This window comes from Odocoileus virginianus, chromosome 7 (assembly GCF_023699985.2).
Source record: "Odocoileus virginianus isolate 20LAN1187 ecotype Illinois chromosome 7, Ovbor_1.2, whole genome shotgun sequence".
Lineage (NCBI taxonomy): Eukaryota > Metazoa > Chordata > Mammalia > Artiodactyla > Cervidae > Odocoileus > Odocoileus virginianus.
This window is the reverse complement of record NC_069680.1, coordinates 46,523,367-46,551,070: the sequence shown is the minus strand read 5'-3', so window position 1 is coordinate 46,551,070 and position 27,704 is coordinate 46,523,367. Positions and strand designations below refer to the sequence as shown.

Below are 27,704 nucleotides of genomic sequence, written 5' to 3'. Positions count from 1 at the left end.
AAGTGATGTAAACAGTAAACTCTATGTAAATTCAGAAGAGGTATTTTTCATTGAAAGTTAAAGTGATACAGAGTTAGGGAGTATGTAGAGTTTGAATAATCCTTTTAATCTGGCTAACCCTTTTTAATATTTGTGTCATGGGAAAGTGAAGAGGCCAAAAGTGTGTTGATGAGGGTGAGTACAGTGTCTGAAGAAAAATGGGAACTGGAAGAAGATGAGGTTAGCAACTGGTATTTCAACTTTCTAGCTGAAAAGTCTGAATTCTTTTCTTAGGAGAGAAGTAGTTTTCTTTAGTTCTGCCTTATGCTACAAGTGTAATGCCAAATTATCCTTGGTTATTTTTGGTTTAAAGTTAATATGGTAACGTTTCATGCCTTTAAAAAATAGATTAAATAGAGTTCTCATTTAAGTTTTACTGAATGAGGGATTTCAAATTTGAAAAACTTTCCACTTTGAAAGTCATTTTAGATGACAGGATCTCCTAGTAGTATATGTATGACGACAGTTTAGCTCTGTTAAACATTGTAACAATGTACTTTGTGGGCCTTGAGTTTTGAAGAGGGGAAGACCATCTTTAAAGTGCTCTATTCTTCAGCATGGGATGTACCCATTGTCTCCTTTCTGCTTTTTCCATTTTCTAGATGAAAAAATACTGTTTCCTCCACTTGTAATACTGTATGGAAAGTAAATGAGGAGGCTTAGAGGAAGCTTACAGTAACACATTCTATAAAGCAACAGCTAATTGTGTAAAATTTTTATGCAGTTTTCAGGGCAAACTGTGAAGTGTTTGTGTGTGTGTGTCTATGTGTGTGTGAAGAAATTTAGAATGACCACCATACACCATGATTTTTACTTATTTAGGATGAATGTTTTTTTCTTCAAAGTGATGTCTGGTGGTAGGACATAGTACGAATGAAGATTTAGAAGTCAGAAAATAATTTCACAGAACTCTATTTATCTATATCTGATATAGATAATTGGCCACAATATAAATCCTTATAAGATGTGTTAAACTTAAGCATCCATTATATCTTTTCCAGTGGCTGCCACATCCAGTTGGATTTCTCTTTAAGATTGTGATTTAACTTGTGCTTCATAAAGGTTTTTTTTTTTTTTTTTAATATAATATGTCTGTAGTCAAGTTGAACAGTATCTCCAGATTAATTCCGAGAATACTTAGAAAAGGTTTGTGTGAATATTTTTTTATTTCTAAATTCAGCATTTTGATACAAATACCCATGGTTTTCTTCTGTGTTTACATGCAGCCAGGAGCTATGGGCGAAGACGAGGTAAAATTTTTTTAATGAGATCTTTTGCTTGCCAAATTGTGAGTAAATATGAGTGTGTGTGTGTTTATACTCGTGTGGGTAAAACAATAATTATGGTGTGGTATGATGTTTTAGCTTCATTATTTTAGTGAAATAATTCTCTTATCTCTTTTGTTATAATTATTTTTCAATGTTAGTTGGTAATTTGTTCTTTTAATACCGATAAAGACATAGCAAAGACTATTTTTAACTGGAAGTTTGTGTTATATGGTTTATTGGGAATGATCTTAAGGGAATAAAGGCCAAGCATATGTATTTTGTTCTTGTTCTGTCCTCACTGTGTTCTTTTCATAGTACTTAGAAGTTAGGCTTTAGAGGGCAGTTCTCGATCTTAGTAGGTTGACTGGTGAGTTTTTTCTGTGTTATATCCAGAGACAGATTTACCTTGAAGCTAAGTGAAGCCTGAGTTTCAGGTACCCTCACTTTCATGGGATCCCCTCCAAGTTTTCTGCCTTATCTTTCTGTTCTTTTCTTAAAGAGAGGTCCTCTACTTATATAGGCTCTAAGCTCCATAAAACTTGCATTCTCCCTGTCCACACCCAAGCAAAGTAATATTGCTTTCATTTGTGTATTGCTGTAATCTTTCTAAAGCATTTCCATATCTGTAATTGGTTAAATAATATTACAAAGTAGGTAGGGTAAGCCTAATATAGTAGAAAGGTATGAAATTCAGGGTCAAAGACTTAGGTTTGGAATCACTAACATTTGGTATCCTCATCTATAAGTTATGAAGTAATAAAATCAACCTTGTCCAACTTCAAGAATGTTAATTAGTTAGGTATCCCTGGTGGTTTAGTGGTTAGGACTCTGGCTTCTATTGCTGGGGCCCTGGGTTCAATCCCGGATCAGGAACTAAAATTTTTTTTAAAGAATGTTAAGTTAGTGAATTATAGTATAAAAAATGGAAGAGGAAAACTTATCCATATAAACTAAACTAAAAGCATTCCACAAATGCTGGTTGCTTTGGTGCTCATTTGCAAAAGCTGGGAGAGATGAAGTAATTTGCTTTGTGATCTCAAGTTAAAGTCAGAGCCAAGACCGGAACCTTTGTCTTTTGGCTGCTTGTTGGGTGATGTTTATCATTCATCAAGCTGTCTCTGACTCTGTAGATGAGTCCTGAAGAGAAGATAATAATAATTAAATTGGTAATATTTATTCCACAGTAAATATTTGTTGAATAGGTGAATATCAGCAGGACTTCATATGTATTTGAGTTACCATTGAAACATTGTCATGGTGGAATCACATGGTCAGTTTTGTTTTCATATGATGGTGAAGAAAAACATTTGTATAATTGGCTATTTTTTAATTATGACAAGGTCATTTAATATTTTTTCCTCTTGTAATTTTAAAATTTCAAGTGTAGAAAATAATATTACTATAATTATTATGTAACATATCTTTTTTCTTGGTGCTAGGAAATTGATTGCTCTCAGGGAAGGAATAGAGAAGGACAGCATCTCAGGGGTAGATAACAGGGACTGTTCTCATCTTAGGCACTGATCAGTCCCCAGATCTTGTCAGTATATTTCCTCTAGTTTCTCAGGCCTTCCCCGTCCCTTTCCATTGTGTCGTTTCATCTTTCTGAAACACCATTTTGTCCTTCTTACCCTCTTTCTCCATTCAGAAGCTCTGTCATCTGACTTCTTGTTTCACCAGCCTCATCATCTCCCATTTTTCCTGCCTCACCTTCCCCTTGACCAACCCTTGTGCTTTCCCACTGTCTGCTGCTGCTAAGTCACTTCAGTCATGTCCGACTCTGTGCGACCCCATAGACGGCAGCCCACCAGGCTCCCCCGTCCCTGAGATTCTCCAGGCAAGAACACTGGAGTGGGTTCCCATTTCCTTCTCCAGTGCATGAAAGTGAAAAGTGAAAGTGAAGTCTCTTAGTCGTGTCCGACTCTGTGCGACCCCATAGATGGCAGCCCACCAGGCTCCCCTGTCCCTGAGATTCTCCAGGCAAGAACACTGGAGTGGGTTCCCATTTCCTTCTCCAGTGCATGAAAGTGAAAAGTGAAAGTGAAGTCTCTTAGCCGTGTCCGACTCTTAGTGATCCCATGGACTGCAGCCTACCAGGCTCCTCCGTCCATGGGATTTTCCGGGCAAGAGTACTGGAGTGGGGTGCCATTGCCTTCTCACTGTCTAGCCATTGCCAAGTACTGTCCACCCTTCCTCTCATTTACTTAACTAAAACCTATCTTTAGTTCATGCGTTCAAGCCTGACTCAAGCCTTACCCCGTCCAGGAAGCCTTGCCTGGTGGCCTTACAGGCCGTGTTTTCCTCTGCTTCTGTTGCCTTACTTTCCTTCTGCCTTTTCTGTGTGCCCTCATTCTTCAACGGGAGATAAGTTCTTTGAGGACAGTTGTCTTATGTGCCTTACACTGTGACCTACATATAGTTAGCACTTACTGAATGCTTATTGGTGAGGATTGTTTTGAAGTCAGACCCCATGTTTATGCAGACCAGACTTTGACTTTGTATTTTTTATTATTATATACTTAAAAATCATAGTATATTATATGCTAGGCATCAGGAATATAAGATCACCTATAGTTTCTAAACTCCTGAGAAAATAATTACTCTTCCAAGTTCCGTGTTACCTTCCCCAGTTTTATTTGTAAGGTTTGACTTAATCGTTTTCAGAAGCCATGATATCTTTCCATCAAGTGCTAAGCTAAACTCTGCCTAGAATGACTTGGTTACTGCTCTGTATAAGTCTGCAGTTTGATAGTTGTAAATGAAGAAGATAATGGCAGAAATGTGTGTGTGTGTCTGCGCATACACACACACACATGCGTGACAGAGAAAGAGCATGAGAGAGCAGTGAAATACTTGAGTGTTGACTTTCTGTAATGAGAAAAGAACAGCCAGTGATTTTTCGTTCCATGCTTTTATTTGGTCTTCTGTTCCCAAAACTGAAAAAGAAGAAATGTCATCTTTTAAAAATGCGGTAACGTAGTCATACAGGATGGGGCAGGTATACTCATATTTACTCTCATTTTCTGAAATACACTCATCTGGACCAACATTCCATGGTATAAATTTGATGATCTGGCTGATTTCCTCACACTTGTTTATTTGTATGATCAAGGATTGTATTAATGCTTGATTTCTTTCCTGTAAACAAAATTTAGGCTTTCCCCTAAAAGCATAAAAAGTGAACTTGCTGTTGTGTGTTGGCTGTAACTTATATTCTATGTTTTACATACATGTTGGTAAACATTTTAGGAATAGAGGGCAGAGGGAATTATCTGTGACAGTTTCGAGATCTGTCAGCAAGATTTAGGCCAGTGAAACTTTCCGTCTTTTCTGATTAAACCTGGAAAGGCTTCCTGGAACAGGTAGAATTTCAAGAACTCTTTGGATGATGGAAGAGGAATAGGAAGTGAAGCACTCCAGGTATCTGATTCAACTTAAAAGAAAGCTCTGAGGTGAGACTGGCATGGCCAGATGCTTGGAGCATGTGTCTGTGAGTGTATGCAGTGGGGGCCAGCTGGAGAGGAGAACTTGGCAGTGAGATGATCTGTGCTCCCCTGATGAATGGTTTTTGACACAGATACTGTCAGGCTTTAGGAACAGGGTTTCATGATACAAGTAATGAAGACAGGAGAGAATTTGGACATTGGTTGACAGCTTGGATGGGGCATCAGGTATTGGAGGGTAGACTTTGGCAAATCAAGTGCCTCCAGTAGTACAGTTAAAGCAGTAGCAGTTGGAAAGAACAATTAGGTATGAAAGAATAGGATTTGAAAATGAATATTGATTGTACCGCATGGACTATAACCCTCCAGGATCCTGTGTCCATGGAATGCTCTAGGCAAGAATACCAGAGTGGGTATCCATTTCCTTCTCCTGGTGATCTTCCCCACCCAGGGATCTAACCCAGATCTCTTGCATTGCAAGTGGATTCTTTACTGTCTGAGCCATCAGGCAAGCCCCAGTTGTTTATAAAGAATTTAAATATTCAATTGTATTTCCCATTGATTCCCACTTTTATTTTAGAGATGTGTTCCAGTAGACAAGTGTTGATTTCCCTTGTGGAATCAGAATGGCAGCAAAGAATCTTAACATTTTTCTTCTATAGTGTTCTGACTTTCACAAGCTTTTATATGTGTTTTCCCATACAGCTGCAGCCCCTGTTAGAAACTAGCCTAATAGCTGGTGTTATATGTGATATTTGCCTACACATTTTACAGCACACTTGATTAAAATATATGCTGTGTTTTCATCTCATATGAGTTTTTATGGTCTCTGGGAGACTTTTGTCCATATGCAGAGATGTTGGCTATGCCAGTGCTCTTGATGTTTAACAGAATTTCTTAGTTAAAGAGCAACGAGGAAAATATGAAAGATTTTTTTAAGTAATGTGAATGAGCAAATGGAAAGAATGATTTGAGTTACTTTACTATTGGATTTACTGTGGATTGGTGTTACTATTGTAAAATGTAGTTCTGTGTATACTTAACCATAAAAATCTATTGAAATTAATGGATGATTTAATCAATAACAAAAGTTCTAAGAATCCAATAAAACAAACTTGTGTGTGAATTTGGTGTTGTCTTTCTGCCAAAAGCCTGCCCAAGGGAGGAGAGATCAGCTGTATCAGTGAGACCATGGTACAAACATGATATCCTGCTAATTCAAATCAGGTTCTGCGAGCTTTTTTGTCTAAAGAGGAATGGATGGTTTCAGAGTGAAACATGGACAGCTGAAGAAATATCTGACTGTTCATAGCTATGGTATCTGAAGTATTACTGCTTATAGTAATAGGGAAATATGAGCATAGGAGATGGTGAGTGGAATAAGATCACTATTTTTTCACTTTTGCAAAGAAGTTGGTCTGGAAGGAGCCTACATTGATTATGAAGGAGGGGTTCTGGGCTGTCTACCCTAATTTCATTAAATGTTTGTGTGCCCACTGTGGGTCAGATGGTGTGCTAGACCCTAGCTGTCTCTCTTCTGAGTGTTCACTCTAGTGGAGGAGAGAGAGATACTACATTTTTATATTCAAACAAATTTTTTATACTCAAAAGTTTTGTTAAGTACTAGGAAGGAAAAATGGGTGGATCCTTTAAGGGAGGATGGTTTGCTCTGAAGGGATCTTGTTTAAACTGAAACCCTAAGGATGGAAAGACAAGATGGAAAGTCTGGAAGGATTTATTTATCTTTAAATAAATGTTTTATTTTGGAAATTTCCACATTCACAAAAATAGAATTGTTTAATGAACTATGCATTCATCACTTAGCTTCAATGATTTATCAACATTTTTGCCTATCTTGTTTATTACATTCCCCTTCCTTTTTTCCTTTAGAATATTTTAAAGGAAATTCCAGACATCAAAATACAAGTTTTAAGAGGCTTGAAGTGTAGTACTGATAAATGTTTACAGCATTGATAAACCTTGAAAACATTATACTAAGTGAAAGAAGGCAATTACAAAAGACCACATATTGGATGGTTCCCTTTTATGAAATGTCCAGAATAAGCAAATCTGTTGAGACAGAAAATAGACTAGTGATTGCCTAGGGCTGAGAGGGTTCCAGGAAAATGGGGAGTGACTGCTAATGGGTTAAAAGGATGAATTATATAATAAAGTATTAAAAAAGAGTAGTGGCAAAGGGGAAAGGAGCTTGAAGCAATAAAGGACTTTGTGTTTTTGAGGAAGTATCAATAAATGGAGCCCAGAATGGTTGAACTTGGTAGGAGAGAAGGGGGTATATTATCATGAGGTTGGGGGAAGAAAGGAAATCTGATCTCACTGGGCTTTAGCTCCTGGTAAGGATTTTGAATTTGATCCCGATACAGGAGGAAATCTATGAATGTTTTAAAGCAGGGGCAAGTGATCAGATTTATGTTTTTAAAAGAGCACTCTGGCTTTTGTTTGGCGTGGAGTGAGAGGAGTAGTGGGTTGTCTAGTTCAAAATGATGGTAATAGTCTAGGCCAAAGATGATGGTGTTTTAAGATAGGGTATTGTCAATGGAGTTGGAAAGAAGTGAACAATTGGAAGGTGTGTTCTGGGGACAGACTCAACCCTCTCTAATGGCATTAGACTGAGGAATTGAATGTGGAGAGCAAATAAGAAGGAAGACTCAAAAATGGTGTTCAGGTTCTAGCTTGACCACTTGAGTGAAGTGTGGTGCCACATATCGAAATAAGACTGAGCAAAAATAGACTTCAGGTAGAGGTTGAGTTCATTTATAAATATATTAAGGTTGTGATGCTTAAGAGATAACCACATAGTAATACCAAATAAGATGTATTTTTATCTATTTGTATTCTAGTATTAGGGTTTTATGTAAGATTTTTGTGTAATCGAAGGAATGCTGCTACTCTCAGAGATGTGAAAACCTTTCATCTAGTTCAAATCTCTCATTAAGTAAACAAAACTCAGATAAGTGAAATGTTTTTTCCAGGGTCACAGAGTAAAGCCTAGCCTGAAACTTGACTGTCTTGACTTATAGGCAGCTTTTTTTCCCCCTGCCTAAGGGAGACATGCCTCACGAGCCATTTACTAAAACATCCCCAGAGTAATTCATTTCTGAGTTCTTTCCATAACTAAGAGGAAAAGGATCAGGTTTGGAGTGGGAATATTGGGTGAAGAGTACCCTGGAGCTGCTGGATTGACAGCAGAGATGTGGGAGTTCAGAGGGGAGGTCTGAGCAGTTTTGGCAGCGCAGCATGGCCAGTGGGCTGCCATTCTGCTTCTTAACTGAAAATAGATATCAGAAAACCAGACCATTGGTGGAAGAGAGAGCCTAATGGCCAAAGTGCAACAAGTAAGAAGTACTTCTCCTGCTTTTGCTGACTTACTGAATATGAATATTTTATGTGAAAGTATGAGATTCTAAAGCAGATTTATATGCTAGGTACGTAAGAATATAAGTTTTAGTAAGTAATGTGACTTACTTAAAACGTTTTGCTCTTGGGAAATGCTTTTATTAAAGAAAAGAAACATGTCAGAGAGCTACTAGTGTTAGTGAAGCGGGACCTCTCGTGGGACACAATTTGGGTACAGCCTCTTAAGTTTGTTTCTAGTAGCACGTGTCCAGGAACTAAAATTATACCAGTCTTTGCAGGGACTGTTTGTCGTAGGGAATGATTTATGCCAACCAGATGAATGCCTGGACAGACTAGAATGCTAGTGTTCCAACTTATCATGGAGATGGATGTCAGAAATAAAACTTGAATGGCTGGTTATTTATCTAGTAGTTCAAGTCACCTTTTCATAATAATTAATTAACTAATAGAACAGCCCTTCAGGAACTTATAATCGGAGCACAGGGAAATAAATTGTTTTCAGGATCTGGAAAGATCGATGAGCCATTCTGTCCCACAGTCATCCCAGCAGTGTGATAAAATCCTTCTCCTTTCTGTTTGCACTGGGAAATGCAGTGGATTCTTAACCTACCCTTCTGTCTTTTAAATGCTTCCTGCAGACTGACTTTTTGTTCTGACAGGACTTGAGGCAGTCACATTACAGTAAGGTGGACTAGATTACAGATTTTATATTCCATTCCTGAAGATACTTTTCTTAACTTGATTGAATTTGCATGTTTCCCAAGGCTCCATACACTTCACACAATGTCTCTCTTTGTGGCTGTTTGCTACAGACATATCATCTGCTTTTCAGTGATTCTTAAATTGGAGCATAGGGGTTACTAGGGAAATTTGTTTAAAGTGCAGATTTTCAAGTTTGACCTCTTTGATTCAGATTAAGTAGATCCGGGGACTGAGTTTATTCTTAGGTCTTACCTACAGTTAGAGAAACATCATATATGTGTGAATTCTTAGCAGTTTCATTTCCAGGGGCAAATTCTTTACTAAAGTCTTTGATATTCTACATGCTAAGACAGAAATTTACTTTCAAAACCTTGGAAAGTTTCTTAAGTACCCACAACCAATTTTTAAAACAGGTCAAATGTTTGCAGTTAACTCTTGCTTTTTAAAATTTATTTATTTTTGCCAAAATACCCTGGGGAAACTATGGTTATGTTGGCTACACAGAAAGAAACTTCTCTTTGTTCCAGAATATCTTGACCATCTGCTGCTTCTCCTATCTGCTCTGGTTCAAGACTTCCTCATCTCCCAGGTGGATAAGTCACAGATTTCTTCAGAACTGCACCCCATCCGTCCTCTCCCTGGGTGCACATTGTTAATGGAGGTGATGGTAGCTGTTGTTGGATTTGGGGTAGAGGGAAGAACATGATCAGGTTGTGACAGGATGGAAGATGGATTAGATGGGGGTATCAATCTCTAGGGAGTGAGTACGTTTTTTTTGTTTTTTTTTAAAAAAGCTAGTATTAGAATGAAATAGCAAATTTGGAAAATGTGGAAATTTGCTTTTACAGTATAGAGTGTAATATGTAATACTTGAACAATCAGAAGCAAGAGAAGAGGTCTCAGTCTTCTGGGAACAGGATCCTAGAAGGATCCTTGCTGTCCTCAGACCCATTTATTGTGTTCCAACGTTTATTTATTTGCACATGGTATTTTCCTTTTTTGTCTGCTGCCTCACTGTTAACACTTACTGAATACCTATTTTGTGTGCCCTTATTAGGATGTGAAAATATGGTGGTGAACAAGATTAAATTGGTCCTTTGTCCTAACAGAGCTTACAGTTTCATGGGGTTGGGGAACGAGATACCAAGTAAAAACCCATATGATAGCATAATGGTAACTAGGGGGAAAAATGTTAGGAAAAAGTGCTGTGAATGGATGGGAAAGGGCATCTAATCTAATCTAAAAGGTCAGGAAAGTTCCAATTGAGTTTCACTGACTTTTTAGCCTAGACCTGAAGAATCAATAGGACTTAATTAGAAAACTGGGGAGTTGAGAGGAGGGTGTTTGTTTTGGGTGGGGGAGCACCTTTTCCTTAAGGCCTGAGGCAGGGAGGAATAACAGAAATACCTGAGGAGGCCTGTGTCATTGGAGGTTAGTGAACCAGAGGGAGAGGCAGCAAGTCTTTATGTAGGAGGGTTATGCAGAGGCCTTACAGTTTACAGAGACCTTTTTATACTTTATCCCCAAATTAGGGGCGAGGGGTTTTAAGGATGTGGCAAAGAGTGTGGTCATGTTCAGATTAATATTTGAAAATGGTGACTTTGGCTGTTTTGTAGAGAAAGCATTGTGGAGTATAAGGTAGGAATTAGCAGCCTGAACAAGTTATTGTATAGACTCTTGAGGCTGTTAGTTCAGGGGAGAGATGATAGTAGTATGGACCAGGGTGTTAGGACTGAAGGTAGAGAGAACTGAATGAAGAATTATTTTGTAGCATGAGTTGGTAGGACTTAGTGAGAGATGATTAGATGTGGAATATGAAAGAAAGTGATGTCAGGATTGACTCCTAGATTTCATGATTCAATTGAATGTGAATAATAGTTATTTTCATTGAGATTGTAGGGAATGCTAGAGAAGCAGGGTTGGCGGGAAGGATAAGAGCTATTTTGAAAGTTCTTTCTCTATGGATTCTTATTCTTCATGTTTGAAACTATGACTTCACAAGATTCTGCTCAAAATTGCCCTCCTCTGAAATCATTTTTGAAGCTCTCTGAAACCCCTGCCCCTACCATTTTCCATAGAGCAGTAAATTGTGCCCTTGTGTCATTTGGTAAAGTCTTTTCTTAGTATTTCCATCTCTATTTGATAATTGGGCTTCCCAGGTGGCTCAGTGGTAAAGAATCGGCCTGCCAGTGCAGGAAACTTGGGTTTGATCCTTGGGTCAGGAAGATCTCCTGGAGGAGGAAATGGCAACTCCCTCCAGTATTTTTACCTGGGAAATCCCATGGACAGCGAGCCTGGTAGACTCCTTTGTCCATGGGGTCCCAAGGAATCAGATGTGACTAAGCATGTATGCATGCACGTATTTGATAATTTATGTGCTTGCCTTTCTCTCTCCCCAGACTTGATTTCTTGGGCAGGGACTACCAAATAGCTCTTATTTGTTTGGTATTCTCCAAATGTGGATAAACAATTCTACAAGTGTTTTCCACTGAGTTACATAGTATGTTAAGATTTCCTTTATCTTAAATTCAGGTAATACTAGATTAAGTTATTTTACTACAGAACTTTCCCCAATCTTTGTATTCTAATATGGCTTGTGAATCTCTGGAAAGGGCATAACGTGTGTAGTACTTGCCAATATTATTTAGTTCTCCCAACCTCTCCCCCACCAGCTTTTGTCTTCTGAGCATCTCATGTTACTATTATTGAGTGTAGGAGTTGGTGATAGGAACAAAGGTGGGAAATGCTGGTTTGGATGTATGCTTGTCACAGTAGGGACATAGTTCACTGAGTGTGGACGACATGAAAAGCAAACCCAGCGGCCATGGGCGAACATCACTGGATGTCTTTGGGAAGCTTGTTTTGCCTATAGTTGTTGCAGATCTAGTTCATTTACTCCCACTGAACAAAAGACATCAGGGGATGAGAATTTACTGTCTTGTTGTTTGCCCCTGCCAGGCTGAAAAAGCTAGGTGACATGAAGTGACAAATTTTGTTCTGTTTCTTTGTAGCTAAGCTGAGAAGAGTGGAACAAAAAATTCTTTGGTCCTTTTATTTATTAACTCTCAACATCAAAACAGTGCCTTTCTTATACCACCTGGGTTGTTCATAAAAATAAACAGAGTTATATTAGTAACTTTTTTTTATAAAAGAAATAAATGTTCAGTATTTTTCTAAGGCTATTTATATTCTGTTTTAGAGAGTTGGCTATAGTGACGCAGAACCTAGGTCTCAGGGAAATATAGAGTGGAGAGTAAATGAGAAAGATAGTGTCCTTTTTTTGAATAGTGTATGAATTTATTTTAGAGGGGAGTTTTTCTCTTTTTCAGAAGTTAGAAAGTTCAAGATAATTCATTTTTGGAAAGTTTTACCAGGAACTCACTGACTCAAACAGGAAAAAAAAATATTTTTTAAACTTAAATTTTATTTTGTAATGCCACATGACACTGTTATGTTGTGTTTCTTAACAAACTTTAATTTCTGGCATCTTCCTTATAGTCATGTGGAGAGGGTCAGGGCCTTTGCTTCTCAGACTATAGAGTTAACAATGGAAATCATTTTTTTTGAGTGATATAAAATATGGCTTAGATTAGTCACAACCACATCTACATCTATATAGCCACATCTTAATTTATATGTTTTCATTCACTTGCCCCACCTTTTATTACTATAGACGTTCATTTCCAAATGGGAGTAGCTTGGAATGGCAGGGACAAGTTGATCATTTTTAGTCTTGTTCTCAGAGAAATTTTCAGCTTCTGTCATCAGTTTAATATTCCCCCACCTATCAGGGCCAGTCTTTAGAACTGAACCTCTGAGGTTACCATAAAGAGCCATCAAAATCTGTGAATAAAGATTTATTTTATTCTTCCCTTTAAGAAATGCCTGGGGAAAGGAAAAATAATTGCTGAATACTCTTAGCAGCAGAGATAGGGGCTGTATGAGTAAAATGTAGTAATATTTTTTAGCAGCAAAAAACAGCTGCGGTTTTTTGTGCTTCTTATTTAGTATCAATCTAGTCACTTCTGTGCTGTACATACCTTAACACAAAAAATGATGCTATACATGGAACTCTGGTCAATGTTACGTAGCAGCCTAGATGGGAGGGGGGTTGTGGGCGAGAATGGATACACGTATATGTATGACTGAATCCCTTTGTTGTTAATCCGAAACTATCACTACATTGTTAAGCGGCCATACTTCAATACAAAATAAAAAAGTCGTTTATTAAAAAAAATTGATGCTATAAATTTGTCTAGACATGGTAATCTGCAGTTGCTTATTCTATTGAAAAAAATCACAGCTTATGGGGCTTCCCTGGTGTTCCAGTGGCTAAGACTCTGTCCTCGCAATGCAGGGGGCCTGGGTTCAATCCCTGGTTAGGGAACTAGATTCCACATGCCACAACTAAAGATCAAAGAACCTGCATGCCCAGCACAGCCAAATAAATACTTTTTAAAAAAATCACAGTTTAGAATGTATTTTTTGGAATGCTTCACTCTGTGCTTCGGCTCCTAAAAAAAACATGTGTCGTCTAGGAAACCACTTTTAACCATAGAAACTCCTGCATTTGTTTCAGGTCGATCTTCTCTCTTTCCCTTTGAAGATGCCTTCCTGGACGACAGTCACGGCGATCAGTCTTTGTCATCTGGCTTAAGTTCTCCCACTCGCTGTCAGAATGGGGAGCGAGTAGAGCGCTACTCTAGAAAGGTGTTTGTTGGAGGCCTTCCTCCTGATATCGATGAAGGTACCATGCACTCACTATGGCTTAATAAAGTCCAGGGTTGTTACTTGTGTGATCTGACCCTACCTTTCCTCTCGAAGACCGCTTTAGGACTTTCATGTCTTAGTGTCAGGAGATGAGGATGCCCAATAGATGGAAAAGAAAGAGATTGTGCATCTCTGGTCTGACATGGCAGTCTCCAAACAGCTTCTCATTTCCTTGTTACTAATTTTGGGTCACATTTTTAAATGATAGTGAGAGCTAATATTTACGAAACTCTTCCAATAAGCCCATTGTGTGAAGTGCTTTATATTATCTCATTTAAACTCCACAGCTCTCCTCTAAGTCATCTCCTGCCAACTCCATTTTGTAGATGAGGAAACTAAGGATCAGAGGGAAACAGTTATGTAACTAGTGGTGCAGTTGGAATCAAAATCCATCTGATTCCAGAACTTTGTTCCTATCTATCATATCATACCATTTCATATTTTAATGTAGATACCTGTTAATGAAATAACCCCTCTTGCCTTTGAAAGAATTGAGGCTAATTAGAATATTTCTTAATAATATGTTTGAGATACTAGCAATCCAAAAGTCAGTTTCACTAGTGCCTAAAGCTGGTCAACACATAGTAGGTTGTCAGTAAATATTTGTTGAATAGAAGAATGAAATAGAACTGTGACAGAGTTCACTCAAGGGAAGAAAACAACTCTAGTTCTAGTAGGCTTTGGATCTGCTATAAAAACATTGTTAAAACAAAATTGTTTTGCCAGTGTTATTCAAGCTATAATATTTCTCTTAATTTATCATGATTTTCTTTTTTTCATGAGAGAAATGGTTTTACTTTAGGTTTACTGCTTTGAAGTTGTATACAGCTGAAGGCTCATTTTTCTCTAAACTATTCTTTTACTAGTTTACTATTTTACTACTAGTTTACTATTACTTTTACTAATCTCATCTATAGAGATACCTGTTAATGAAAACCCTCTTGGATTTTTCTTTAAGACAAAGCTGTTGATCATGGCTGTTGTTTAGTCACTCAGTCATGTCTGACTTTTTGTGACCCCTTGGACTGCAGCACACCAGGCTCCCCTGTCCTGCGAGAGTGGCAACTTAAACCTGATTAGGAGCTCAGTTATAACCTTCTGCTTTGAATCAAAAGTCAGAAGGAAAAGATAAATCTTCAGCTATAACTTTTGAAACATTTTCTTTATAGGATTTGTGGTAGATATGTGTAAGAGAAAGAAACCATTGGCTTTTAGTTTTTTCATATCCTTAAGTCACTTATTGTCCCTGCTCCTCACCAAAAGAATAGTATCTATTTCTAAAAGAATCTTATATTAATAATAATAATCTGAGATTAATAATCTCAGAGATTACTTCACATAAGTAGAAGTGTGTTTTAAATATTTTGTGTATTTTGCCTGTTTTTTTTTCAAAAACAGAGAACATTCCTATTTTTAGAGTCTCATTTTTCCTTGACAGAGCGGTCACCTTTGCTAATGTCAGATTTTTTTTCTTTCAGATTCTTTATATCAGGCTTATTGAAAGTGAAGGGAAGTGAATTATAGTTTGAAACACATTCTGCATGGTTGACAGTAGATAACCAAATGTACCCCCCTAACAATGGTATTTCACTTAATAAGTTTGACTTCTGTAAAGAATGCTCTAGAAAACAGCTCTCAAAAAACATTTTAAAATAAAAAGATATGTTTGATGCTGTTCTGTTTGCAGTATTTTTTTCTCTTCTGCTAACATTCCTTCTTTGTTTTGTAGATGAGATCACTGCCAGCTTTCGCAGGTTTGGACCTCTTGTTGTAGACTGGCCTCACAAAGCTGAAAGCAAGTCATATTTTCCTCCTAAAGGTAATGCGCTTAAAATGTCTGCACTGTTCAGTGGTTGGAGAGCTAGCATGATAGTTCAATAAAATGCAGCATTTTAACTCTGGAAATAGCTTTTGACTTCCCCCAGCCATTAAAAAATCATTTTAATGTTGATTGTCTTGGAGACTGTTCCCCCAGGAGCGTACTGATTGTTTCATGGCATCTACTTTTATTGACAATGAGATCCTGTGAGTCTGCTGTGAAGGAGCCTTGGCTAACTTTTCATTAATTGAAAGAAAAGATCTAGGGTTTTGAGGATTGTCAACATTGGAGAAGATTATTTTGAATAAAATTTTATTTGTAACCCATAGCCCTGTAGTTTTATAGATCTTATAAAACCCCAAACTTGGAAAAGCTAGTGACAGGAGAATGACATTATATGAAATTACCTTTATCCATGCCTGTATCTTAAGTGATTTAGCCTGGTGACGGGTAGAGGGCAAAGTAGCATGACCTTGTTTCCCTTTCCATGACTTTGCTCTCCTTTCTTTTGGTAGGCTTTTTTGATAGTTTATGAGGGCATTAAAATATATCACTTTGTTTATAGTTTATCATTTTGTGGAATCTAGGGAACTTTTCTGATGGTATTAATTCTGGGTATGTTTCTACATTTATATTGAAGAGTGTTTTGAGTTACAGAGAAAGTTTTCTTCTTGTGTTATGCTCTGTATGTTTCAAGGATGTCCTTCATCTCTAAGGAACTGGGCTTTGATGGGTGTTATTGTGTAACAATATTCAACACAAGAAGATGGAGTCCAAATACCTGTCCTTCCTGTGCCTTGAACAGGAATCAAATTACAGCTTAGCCTAGGAACGGCAGGAGGCTTCCTTTTATGTCTGGTTTATTAGATTTGTCACCTGTACTTCTCCCCACTCTATTGCCTATGAAAATAATTTATTCACTAAATATAAGGTTATTTGTTTGCTTTTAACATTCTTCTGTTAATCCTCTACAATAATTTTTTTAAATTAAAATTAAATTTTATATTAGTCTAAAAAGATAAAATCATCAAGCTGATTATTTCAGTGAAGGAATGTATTCACTTTGTGGTGCATATATGACACTAAAGAAATATTTAAAACATATTTTTAACAATGCTTAATGGTGAAGTTGAGTCAGAATCTTGGCATTTCAGTGAATGAATGAGTTCATCTCACTGTGCTGCATGTAATACACTCTGTAAAGTCACATGTATAAAAAGATGTTCCTGAGAGTACTAGTTACACATGTGGATGAAGGCAGCATCATTTCAGGGAAAGAATGTATCCACCATGGTGGTGCCTGTAATACACTCTGTAAAATGACATGTATAAAAGATACTTCCCCTCTGCCTCCCGGAGACTGAGTATGTATTTATTCTTGAAATTAAATGTCAAATACATCTTATAAACAACCAACAATATTGTGCTTTAGACATGTGTAAAAGATATTTTTAAGAGTGCTAGTTGAAAAAAAATCATTCTGAGAAGGTTATAAAAATGATTCTGGGATAAAAGGTGCAGAATGATCATTATAAAAAATAAAAATGAAAATAAGCACATCTATGATCATGCCCAAAGAAAATTAACCCAAATATACCTCTGTCAGAGATGATCACTGTATACATTTTATTAAATATCTTTCTTATATTTCTTTATGAATACATACATTTATATGAAATTTAAAATTTTTAATTGGGGTCACACTATATATGCTAATATTAATAACCTGAATTTCCCCCCAGCAATGTCAACATCTTTCTGTAAGAAACTTACACGATCCTATGACCTTGTTTTACTTACTCAGTCCTATTGAGGACATTTATGTTGCTTTCAGTTGTTTTTCTCATGGATGCTGCTTCAGTGAATATCCTTGTGCCTTCATTTTTTTGCTTCTCTCTAATGACACCTTAGGGTGAATTTCCAAAAGTGAGGTACATGTTTATACCTATTGCCAAGCTGCCCTTAACAAAGCTCATACACATTTGTATTCCGCTGGTAGTACCTAGTTTGTGAAACTTTGTTCTGTTGACGGTCTGGAGATATGGCTCTTTTTCAATCTTTGCCAATCTGATGGTTAAAATAGCATCTTTTTTGGCATTTTTTCTCTTACTAGCCATTTGAATTTATTATTTTACTTTTATTTCGTTGACATTTCATTTCTGTCTGGGATTAATAATGGAGTAAGGCACAAGAAAAGATCCACCTTTGTTTTTCCAGGTAGTATGCCAGCTGTCCCAGCTGTCATTTATTGACAGTTCCTTTTTTTCCTCATTGATTTGAATCATTAGAATTCAGTATTGGTTGAAAGGTCATCTCTCTTGTTTCTCTACACTGAATTTCAAAGACTTATTTTTTACAAAGGTAAAGGATTTCATTAGTAATTTTGTTTACATGTTACAATGATAGTTTTTTGGATATTTTGGATTAAAATATATTAAAATTAATTTCACTTGTTTCTGATTTTTAGCTTTTTAAATGTAGATATTGGAAAATTTTAAATTACATATGTGACTCATATTTATTGGACAGCACACCTGCAGAACACGAGTCAACAAACACTCTTTGTTTAGCCTGTGAGCTCAGGATGGTCTTTATATTTTTAAGTGTTGTAAAAACACATACACAGAGAAGAATAGGTAATAGAGATTATATGTGGCCCTCAAATCCCTTTGCAGAAAGTTTATTGACTTCTGTAGCCCGGAGAATTGTTTACCTTCTGAGACATCCAGTGACAAAGGAGGCATTTATTTCAGAGGAAGTCTATATTTGTAGACATAAATAATTATTAAATTTTGTTCTTCTGTTGGAGATGATCACTGTAAAAGTAACAGTGAAAATAAGCATATATATGGTCATACAGTCTTTACCTGTTGGTCAGTTGTGTCCAATAAAGTAAAACAGAGTAAGTCATTGTTGTGACATATGTTTTTGGTACATCAAGGACTATCAGTTCCCCTTCAAGTTTTCTCTTTTCCAAGCTAAATATTTTCACATCTCTACTCATATTTTATGCATAATGGACCACCATTATTCTTGTCTGCCTTGTACATTATTCTTGTATGTGTGTCATCTCTGCAACATCCTACTTAAATTTATCTCAGAGCTAAAGAAAAAACATTTGGGGTGGTATGAGCAGTATAGAGCTTAACAGCTCTATGAACTCTCCATGGTTTGGGTGCCCTTCCTATTTAACAGCACAATAACATAGAATTGTAGGACATTAGAGAAGTTGCTCTTACTTTACTACTGAGGTTAAGTGTTGAGATGGACTAGTGAGAGCTAGGCCAAGCAGAGAATCTGGATCCCCTGATTCTGGTCCTCAGGCTTGCATCCTCAGAGAGCAGCTTGCCTCTCTGGTGATTTTGGGGTCAAGGAGGAGAAATAATTATTAAACTTTTGGCTCCTGTTGTGTTTTGCTCTCAGCCAAAGTCTGAAGGTTGACCTATTTTGGAAGGACCTAAAGAAATTTGGTGTTGGTCCAAGGTTGAAGTAACTTTGAGATTCCATGCCCTTTGCTTTGAACACTGGGGACACCTAAGTAGTTTATTCCAAACTGTTTTGTGCCTTGTTAATAATGCCCTCTCGTGCTGTTTCTGCTTTTCTTTGAATTCCTCAGGTTTTAATTCAGGTCAGTGCTTTTTTGGTAATACTCCTCTTGTCAGTTATACTTTTCTTAGGTCCCCGCAGCTTGGGCATTAAGCACAGTTTCTTTGGCTTTATGCTTTAGGCTTACGTGTAGATAAGAGGAAAATAAGAACCATACACTATGAAGTCCTTCTGTCTTTTTCTCAGAACATGTGTGCCTAATGAAATAAACAGAATCATTCGTGTATCTGGCAAGTATGCCTGTACAGATTTGGAGTACGGTTTGTCAAACCATGGCCATTTCACTGAACTATGGAGAGCTTAATATCTATGTAAGGAAGCACTGACCACATACATCAACTGTTCTCTTAAGTGTTGTTGGGCCAGCAGAGTGAGAGGGGATGGAGACTGGGGTTCTCGCCAACAGAAAGCCACTGAAGCATTTGATCAACTCTTTGAGGATATGCAGAGCCCTCTGGGACAGTTTTTCTGTGGGCCACAAGCAGGTCATTGCATGGTGTTCTCCAGAACACCTCTGAAAGGAAGGAGGAAGAAAGCATGGAAATCATATTGTGTCTTAATGATGTGTTCTCAGACCTTCTGAACTTTAGAGTCCTCTGGGGGAAATCACAAAATAACGCAGTTACAAGCTATAATAGTTCTCTGAAGGAAAAATGGAGAATGCAGTGACTTTTAGAAAGGGAACTTCAATTTAGACTGAGGATATAGAGAGTTTCTTTGAGAAAACAGGGATTAGGTAGGACTGATTACTGAGGGCTTAGCTAGAAAGTGTAGGGAAGCAATTTGCAAGCAGAGGAATACCATGTGTGAAATAGTAAGAAAAGGGCTTTAATTCCTTTGAAGAAATGAAGGAAGTGTGGTTGGAATGTTGTGATGAAGGAGAAAATGATGCAAAAGAAAGCCTTGGAAAGAAATACAATTTTTTCCCCTTCCCTAAATTTCTCTAGTCTCCCCAGAGAGAGTAGATATAAAGTATTTCTGTGGTGGTTGGGGTAAAGACAGAATGGAGTTGGGTCAAATAGAAATATCAATTTAACGTACTTCCAAAAAGTTATTGATAAAACTAAAGCAAAGTCTTGCTTTGTGTTTTCTGCATTTGGTTCTCGATGATGAAAAGAAATTCAACTCTAGTCAAAATATTGAGGAATTTTCCTGACATTGCATCCTCATGCTTTTTAGTTCTGAAATAGCAGTTGAAATTGTGAGTGCTGGAAAGAGAGGTTCTCCCAAATGTTAGCACATGAACCAATCCCTGCATTCATACAAAATGCTAATCAACATCACTATGTAAGTAGCTTGGGTGCTAAGGTAATTCGAAGATAGTTACTACAAGTGGATGGTGAGAGAACAGAATAAGTGTGATAGAGGGCCTGTGTCCTGGTGCAAATGATCAGGTAGCATTGAGATTATCAATCCATTGAATATTTGTTGACCATCTGTCTGTGGAAGAGTCTATACTCTGTGGCCTTGCGGGGCATCTAGAGAAGAAACCATTCTTGTTTTTGAGAAGACTGAAGTTTTTCAGAGGAGACATGAGAACACAGATGTGAAACATTAAGTAATGGTAAAGACCATGAATTTGGGAACTGGACTTGTTGGGCTACCCCACCTCTTAGATGTATGACCTTAAGCATGCTGTTTAGCCTTTCTGTTCCTTAGTTGCATCACCTGTAAAAGAGAGGTAATATGAGTACCTACTTCATAAAGTTGTGATGAGGACTAAAACGGATGAATCCATATGTAGTACTTAAAATCACCCTGGCATACAGTAGGTTTTATGAGTGATGTTATTTTTATTAAAGAAAATACAGATCAACTTATGGTTAATGACAAATGAGTAAAAAAAAGTTCTAGGTATCCAGAGGAGAAATAGATTATCATGAACTGGGGAATTCCCTGGTGGTCCAGTGGTTAAGACTTCACACTTCCATGGCAGGGGCACAGGTTAGATTACTGTGGATTGTGTGAGACCTGAGTCTTAAAAGCTAGACAGGGATAAAAGAGACAAAATAATGATAATTATTCTGGGGGCTAGAATAAGGATAATTAGGATGGCAAATGTTTATTAAGGACTTGTTGTCAGCTAGGCAGTGGGTTACTATTTTCTGTGCTTAATCTTATTTTAAACTCCACAAGATAGGCACCCTTATTAGCCCCATTTTAAAGAATAAGAAATCAGAAGAGTGTAATTTGTTCACTATCATGTGTTAAATGATAGGCCCACTGAATGGGAGAATCGTTGGCACTGTTGAATGTAGGACAGTCAATAGAGAGAAAACCAGTTTGGTCTAGTGTTGATCTGATTAAAACCATGTAGAGTTTGGTATGTCCTCACATCTTATATGAGAGGAAATTCCTCATGGATAGTTGACATTGTGGCTAGGGAGTTTGGGAAAAGAGTGAAGCTGGAGGTACACAGCTCGAGAGTCAACTTTATAGAGAGGAGGGAGAAGAAAATGAAAAGCTGTTAGTAAGTTCTGTTAGGAACCAGAAAGAAGAAGAGGGCATGGCAGTAGAGATGAAGGGGAGTGAAGGACTGGCGTTGTGTCTGTGACTATGGTGGCTAAAGGAAAGATGCTTCAAGCAAGAACAGTCAGCACCAACAGATACTTCAGGGTTACTGAGAGGTCCTTCATGGAGTAGAGATGCGTGCGGCCCTCTTGTCAAGTACAGGATCATAGTAATTTCTGTTGTTATCCTAATTCTCGGCCTTAGTATTGTAATGAAGTAGAAAGCAATCTGTTTTGCAATGAACAAGTGTTATTTTATAAGGAAAAAGTATAATTCTGCCTCCTTAGCAGAGCCACTGTCATTGTTTTTGTTTCCATCCAGTCTTTATTTATATATATCTTTTTTGTGGGAGTATAATAATAGCAGAGATACAGTTTTTTATTCTTCTTCGTCCCATGTTTCTGCTTAATTTTCATATTTTTTAAGTGGCTGCCTCACCTATTATTACACCATAATTTACTTGCTTGTTGGTCATGTAGGCTATTACAAATAATGCTTCTGTTAATATATCCTTTCATATGGTTCTTCTTTAGGATAAATTTGCAGCAGAAGCTTAACCAGAGTTGAAAGAAATGAAAGTCCTAATGACTCCGGATTTGATATCACATGGCTTCCCAAAGCAATTTTCTGTATGAAGTTTATGCTAATTTGGACATCTGCAGCACATTTTTTTGCTTAGTTCTAAGTCAGATGAATGGTACACTGCAGTTGTGGACTTACCTTTTTGCCTATGAGTAAGAAGCCAGAAATCACATTGATCCGACTCTTGTACTTGAAGTTTAAACCTTTTCCTCTTGGGTCTTCTTCGTCTGTTGAATCTTGGGTATGTTTTGACATCATCTCTGGTCATTTTCTGCCTTACCTTCTCTGGCCATACTGGCTCCTTTGCTCTTCCTTGAGGTACACAAAGTCTTCTCAGGTTCTTAGTCTTTTGTCTGAAACTTCCTTTTGTCTGAAACCATCTTCCCCCAGATTTCTAAATGGATTGCTCCTCTCTTCCCATAGACAGACTCTGCTGAAATGTCACCTTCACAGAGACATCTTTCCTGACTTCAGTGTCTCAAATAGCAGCCCCTCTATTCTCTTGCTCTCTAGTCCTCACCCTCATTTTATTTTTATTTTCCACCCTCATTATTTATTTTTCCTTGTGATAAGGTATACTTATCACAACCTGAAAAAAAATTATATGTGTTTTTGTTTTCCAGCTTGGAATGTAAATTTTATAAGACCAGGGTTTCTGTTCTCTGCTCTATACTCAGTACCTTACACACCTGCATCAGTGGCTAGCCCTCAGATATTTGCTAAATGAGTGGATTTTATCTTTGCAAATGATGAGTTCATTACTTGTGCAGAGAGAAGCAGAATCCTTCAAATGTTAGAGCTGCCCTAAAGAGCATCTCATTCTTAACCAACCTTTATTTTAAACCAGGACTCAAAGAGGTGATGTGTCTTTTGCTAAGAGCACACAGCTCTTATTAGACAGACCTGAACCTGGCTGACCAGTAGTATATACTGTTTCACCTGGTGAATTATCAAAAAAGTAATCTTTGTTTTTCTAGGGTGTGTAATTTGTGGGAAAGGTAAATAGATTTAAACTATTAGTCTGATAACTTATGCTATTATTTGCAAGGCTGGATTTTATATAAAATTAGCAACTTAAGCTATATGATCCATGGTAACACTTTCAGAGCTATTTAAAACTGAAAGTGATACTTGGTTTTGTCCTGAGTTCTTCTCTTCTGTTGGTCACACTTAACTAGCTGGGGGTATTTCCAAAGAGCTGGTTTAGGTGGAGGCTGTAGGCCTGAGCTGCCCTTTAGCTGTAGCTTAACCAGAGGATTCTGCCTTTTGGGTGCCACCCTGTTTCTGGACGTGAGTGCATTGCTCTGTAGGCAAGGTCTTTGACTGCAAGGATCAGAGAGTTCTCTTGTGCTGTTTCAAATTAGGGTTATGGTTATGAGGAACAAGGAAAGCCCCAAAATAGGAGCCATGATACAACCAGGTGTCATGGTGACTGTGCTCGAGGGTGGCAGGCTGCAGGGATTTGAACAGTAGGCACTATTAATTCTTCCTTGTAGTGTTCCACATTATCATGAGTCAGCTCTTCTCTGCATATATCCTCCTTTCTGTGCTTCCAGCAGGCAAATTGATTTCATATTTCTAGTTGGAGTCCAAAGAGAGGGTATCTGATCGGTTCAGTTCATCTTTTAACTCCTTGCTGTAACATTGGCCATCCTAATGGTAGTGACTTTAGAATCCTTGCTGCTGCTGCTGCTGCTAAGTCACTTCAGTCGTGTCCGACTCTGTGCAACCCCATAGACAGCAGCCCACCAGGCTCCTCTATCCCTGGGATTCTCTAGGCAAGAACACTGGAGTGGGTTGCCATTGCCTTCTCCGTAGAATCCTTGAGTGCTTAATAAAAAATAAAGCAAATGGCATAGTTCTGCTTCCTTGAGCGTGGTGCTATGCATGTGGGAAGATTAGGTTGGGCATGGCAAACTTTTGTGACAGTAGATGTGTTTCTCATAACTTCCCTCATCACCTCCTGGGAGAATAGCCCACATCCAAAGTTGCTATTACTGGAGAGACAAAAAAAGTCTGCCTATCCTCAGCCTTTACCCCTGGTTCCAAGCAGCTGCTCCCCATCTGCCAACAGTCGCACCTCCTGTGGTGGGGCTGAGGCCAGGGAGAGGAGCTGGCCTCCCCTGGGCAGTGAGCGCAGCTGCACTACCCCTGCTGGCAGAGACCTCTGGGGCAAAGGCAAGGCCAGAAGCCAGCTGCAGATGTTGGGCGGGCAGTTGACCACATGGCTCTGAAGCTGTGTGGAGACGTCGGTGGTTCTGGCATCCTCAGCCACACAAAAGCCAGCGTCGGCCCCAGCAGTTCAAGTGCACAGCCAGGTAGACGGAATAGGGACAGCCATGCATATTTATGCAAGAGTGACCCGTGGGCCGTGCTCTCTGACTCTCACCCACCTTGAGTAAAGTATGTATTTCTAAGTGGCCATTTCTGCTGATCATGTATTTTCTCCACACTGGTCAAGCCGACTTAACTGCTAGTCCTTGTGACCAAGGTCATGCAGTCGTGGAAGTTTACACAATACCAACATAGTTTGTGAACCTGGCATAAACCCGGCCACGTAGGATTCACACTGACTTTGAGCTGACTAGCTAAGCAGATGCTGTTTAAGGAATAGGAAAGAGAGTTTTCCTTGAAAAGGGCAAAATAGGTCATTGTGAAGCTGCAGTGGCTGGACTCACAGCATCTCATTCCTTTTTCCTTCAGTTTGTCTAAATCTGGCTTTTGAAAGGAAAGTTTTCAAACTTCACATTTTTTTTTACTTGTAGCGTAACTTGGATGGAAATAATTCAGTGTTGTTTTAGGCCCAGATTCCAAGTTTTTCCACCTTCTGAGTTACATAAACTGATCAAGTTGGGAACCTAATGGAGTTTTAGCCTGTACTTAACCTTTTGCAGTTTGTAAGCTTTTGAGTAATACTTGGCCCTTTATTTTTTTTTCAAAGCATAGTTCCTGGCTTATAAAACTCATAGTCTCTGATGAATTATGAACCCTTTTTTAATATTTAATTGATAGAATTTTCATTCTCAGGATGAATTTTCTTATTAAAAAATATGGAAATTGCATTGCAGAGCAGCAGGAGTGGGCTTTTTGTTCTGTTTTGTCCTGTTTTGACAGATGGAGCAGTTATATTGTTGCCTTTAACAGTGTAGCACACCCTCAGTTTAAACTGTTCTATTAAATACCTCTTTCTTTTGCATTATATTACAGATGTAAGAGTTAGTGTTTGATTTTAAAACATTAGTAATTTGAGAGACTGTATAGAAACAGGCAGTAGGAATGTACAGACCACGGAACAAAGCCAAGTAGCCACTTGAATAACAGAGACACCGTGCCCTCTGTCTTAGCAGGATCTGTCGTGCTATCCCCAGGGAGAGGTGCTGGGAAGGGGCAATGTTTATTAAATTTGGAGAAGCCAGAGTCATGTCCAATGAGAACTTTGTTTTGGAGACAATGAAATGTAGGAACCAAAATGCCAGGTGTGAATTTGGTAGGCTGAGGCAGAGAGAATGTTTTAGAAGAGGGTGTGGCTTGGGGCAGGACTTGCTGACAGGAGTTGGGATAGGGCTAAGACCATGAACCAGCAAGCCTAAGAGAGGATGTGTCATTTGAAAGAGTTTAGAATGGGAAGCTGACTGAGAGGATCTGGGGAAACATCTTGAAAGCTGAGAGCACAGACTTGGGTTGTCTTCCAAAATAGAACAGATAGACTTCATCTTGAGAAAGGGAAGCCGTGACACCAAGAAAACCTCTTGGCAGCAGCATTAAGAGCTCATCAGAGGAGTGTTAAAGTGCACGGAGAAATTAGATTGTCAGAGTTCAGGCAGTGTACGAGCAGGGTCGGACTAAAGCTTCATCTGCAGGGAAGTGTCTCCTAGGTTAAAATGGAGAATTTGCCAATTGTCTAATGAGACATAACAACACGCAGTGGGGCAGGAACTAGATATTTGTGGACTCAATCTTGGGCACCAGCAGTTACCAGCGAGATGACCTTGAGTAAGTTATTTAATCCCTGAACCTCAGTTTACTCATCTGAATTAATACTATTTATTGTCATTAAAAGGATTATATGAGACAGTGTACCTAAGCATTAGTTTCATAGAGGTTAAATAATATTAGTGTCCTTCCCCCAGATGAAAATATGTTGCTCAGTAAAAACAAAACTGCCCAACTAGTTTGACCAGTTCCTTCCCACACCCCCAATCTGATCTCAGTTTTCTTGGTCAGGTGCTTGTTGGAACTGACGGTGACTGGAACTGACAGATCTGGCAGACTTCACAAGGACCTCTTTATATAGGGAATGTGTGGTTATGTAAACGCAGCAGACTTGAAGCCCAAATGCCCCAGGTCACTGCCCTGGACTGCAGGACTTTACTAAGAACACAGGAAGCAGACTGCCAGTTTTCAGTTCTGAGGTGGTTCACTACCCATCAAACTTTTCTTGTCCACTCTCCCCTTCCTCCACACCTCCTGCCAAGCAGCAAGCCCACCAAGCAACAGTTACTAGTGTAATAGAAAACACAAAACAGGCTTGAACGAAAATGTTTCCCCCTCAGCTCTATGTAGCAAAGATAGCCAAAGAAATATGTTTGGTTCCAAATCTCAGGGAAGTGTTTAGGAATCCATGGGCGGTACCTGCTGAGCCATCTCTGCATCTTAATTAGGCTAAATCCTTCCCTTGGAATGTCCTCCTCCAGTTTTTCATGTAAGACTTGTCTCCTATGCTACCACCGACAAAAAGTCTTCCCTGATTTCTTCATCCATGTCTTCTTCACTGAAAGATCTGTCTTCCTTCTATGAAGTCCAACTTTTAAAAATACATTTTAGAAAGTACTTCTAAGGGCCCTGAATGCTTTGTTCCTAGGTTAGCGTTTTCTTGATACTTATTCTTCATGATCCTCATGTATTTGTTTATAAATTTCTGGAGTACAAGGATTTGCTCATGCTAGAATTTCCCTGCATTGCCTAGGGGGCGTAGTAAGTGTTCAATATATCTTGGAGATCAGATGTTCTCATCCACGATGGGGCTGAATAAAGAATCCACTTCAGAGATCTGCCGTGTTCTCCAGGCAGCAGGCAAGGGGTGAGGAACTGCTTCATCCTTTTTCATCTGCTACTCCCAATCACATACTCTTAACTAATAAACTCTATTCCCTGGTTTCCAAAGAAGCCAATCCTTTGACCCTTCCAAGTCTTGGCCTGTGCTGTCTCCTGAACTTGGACTGCCGTTCCTTCCTAGAAAAGCAATTATCCTCCAATCCAGATACACCCTTTGCGATATGGCTTTCCTGATGTTTGGGCCTCTCTGCTACATTTGTTTCCCCTCAGTGTTTTATACGATATAACCCCAATCTAACACTTTTCTTCTTCCTTAGTCACTTATTTACAGGCTGAGTTTTTCCAGGGCAGGATTTCTTTCTTGGCTTATTTATCTTCATAGCTTCAGTGCCTAGTGTCCTACCTTGAAACTCCTAGACATTTTTGGTTCTGTTGAATTGAATCCAAAGGCAAAGACTCCTGAGGCAAACCAAGTAAGTCCTCTGACCTGAAAGCCAAGGTCAGGGAGAATGTTTGGAGCAGACTCCCTCT

General features: G+C 38.5%; 1 protein-coding gene across 8 annotated transcripts in view; it reads left to right on the top strand.

Annotated features, from left to right (window-relative positions):
- Positions 1–27,704, top strand: part of CPEB3 (cytoplasmic polyadenylation element binding protein 3) — a 199,480-nt gene that overhangs the window by 108,546 nt on the left and 63,230 nt on the right. For 6 of the 8 annotated variants that reach the window (XM_070470647.1, XM_070470648.1, XM_020869966.2 and 3 more), the window contains exons 5-7: positions 1,266–1,289; positions 13,410–13,577; positions 15,330–15,419. In XM_070470647.1, coding sequence (XP_070326748.1) covers positions 1,266–1,289; positions 13,410–13,577; positions 15,330–15,419 — 282 coding nt within the window. The remainder of the gene's footprint in view (positions 1–1,265; positions 1,290–13,409; positions 13,578–15,329; positions 15,420–27,704) is intronic. The other 2 variants (XM_020869971.2, XM_020869972.2) reach the window with 1 other exon arrangement.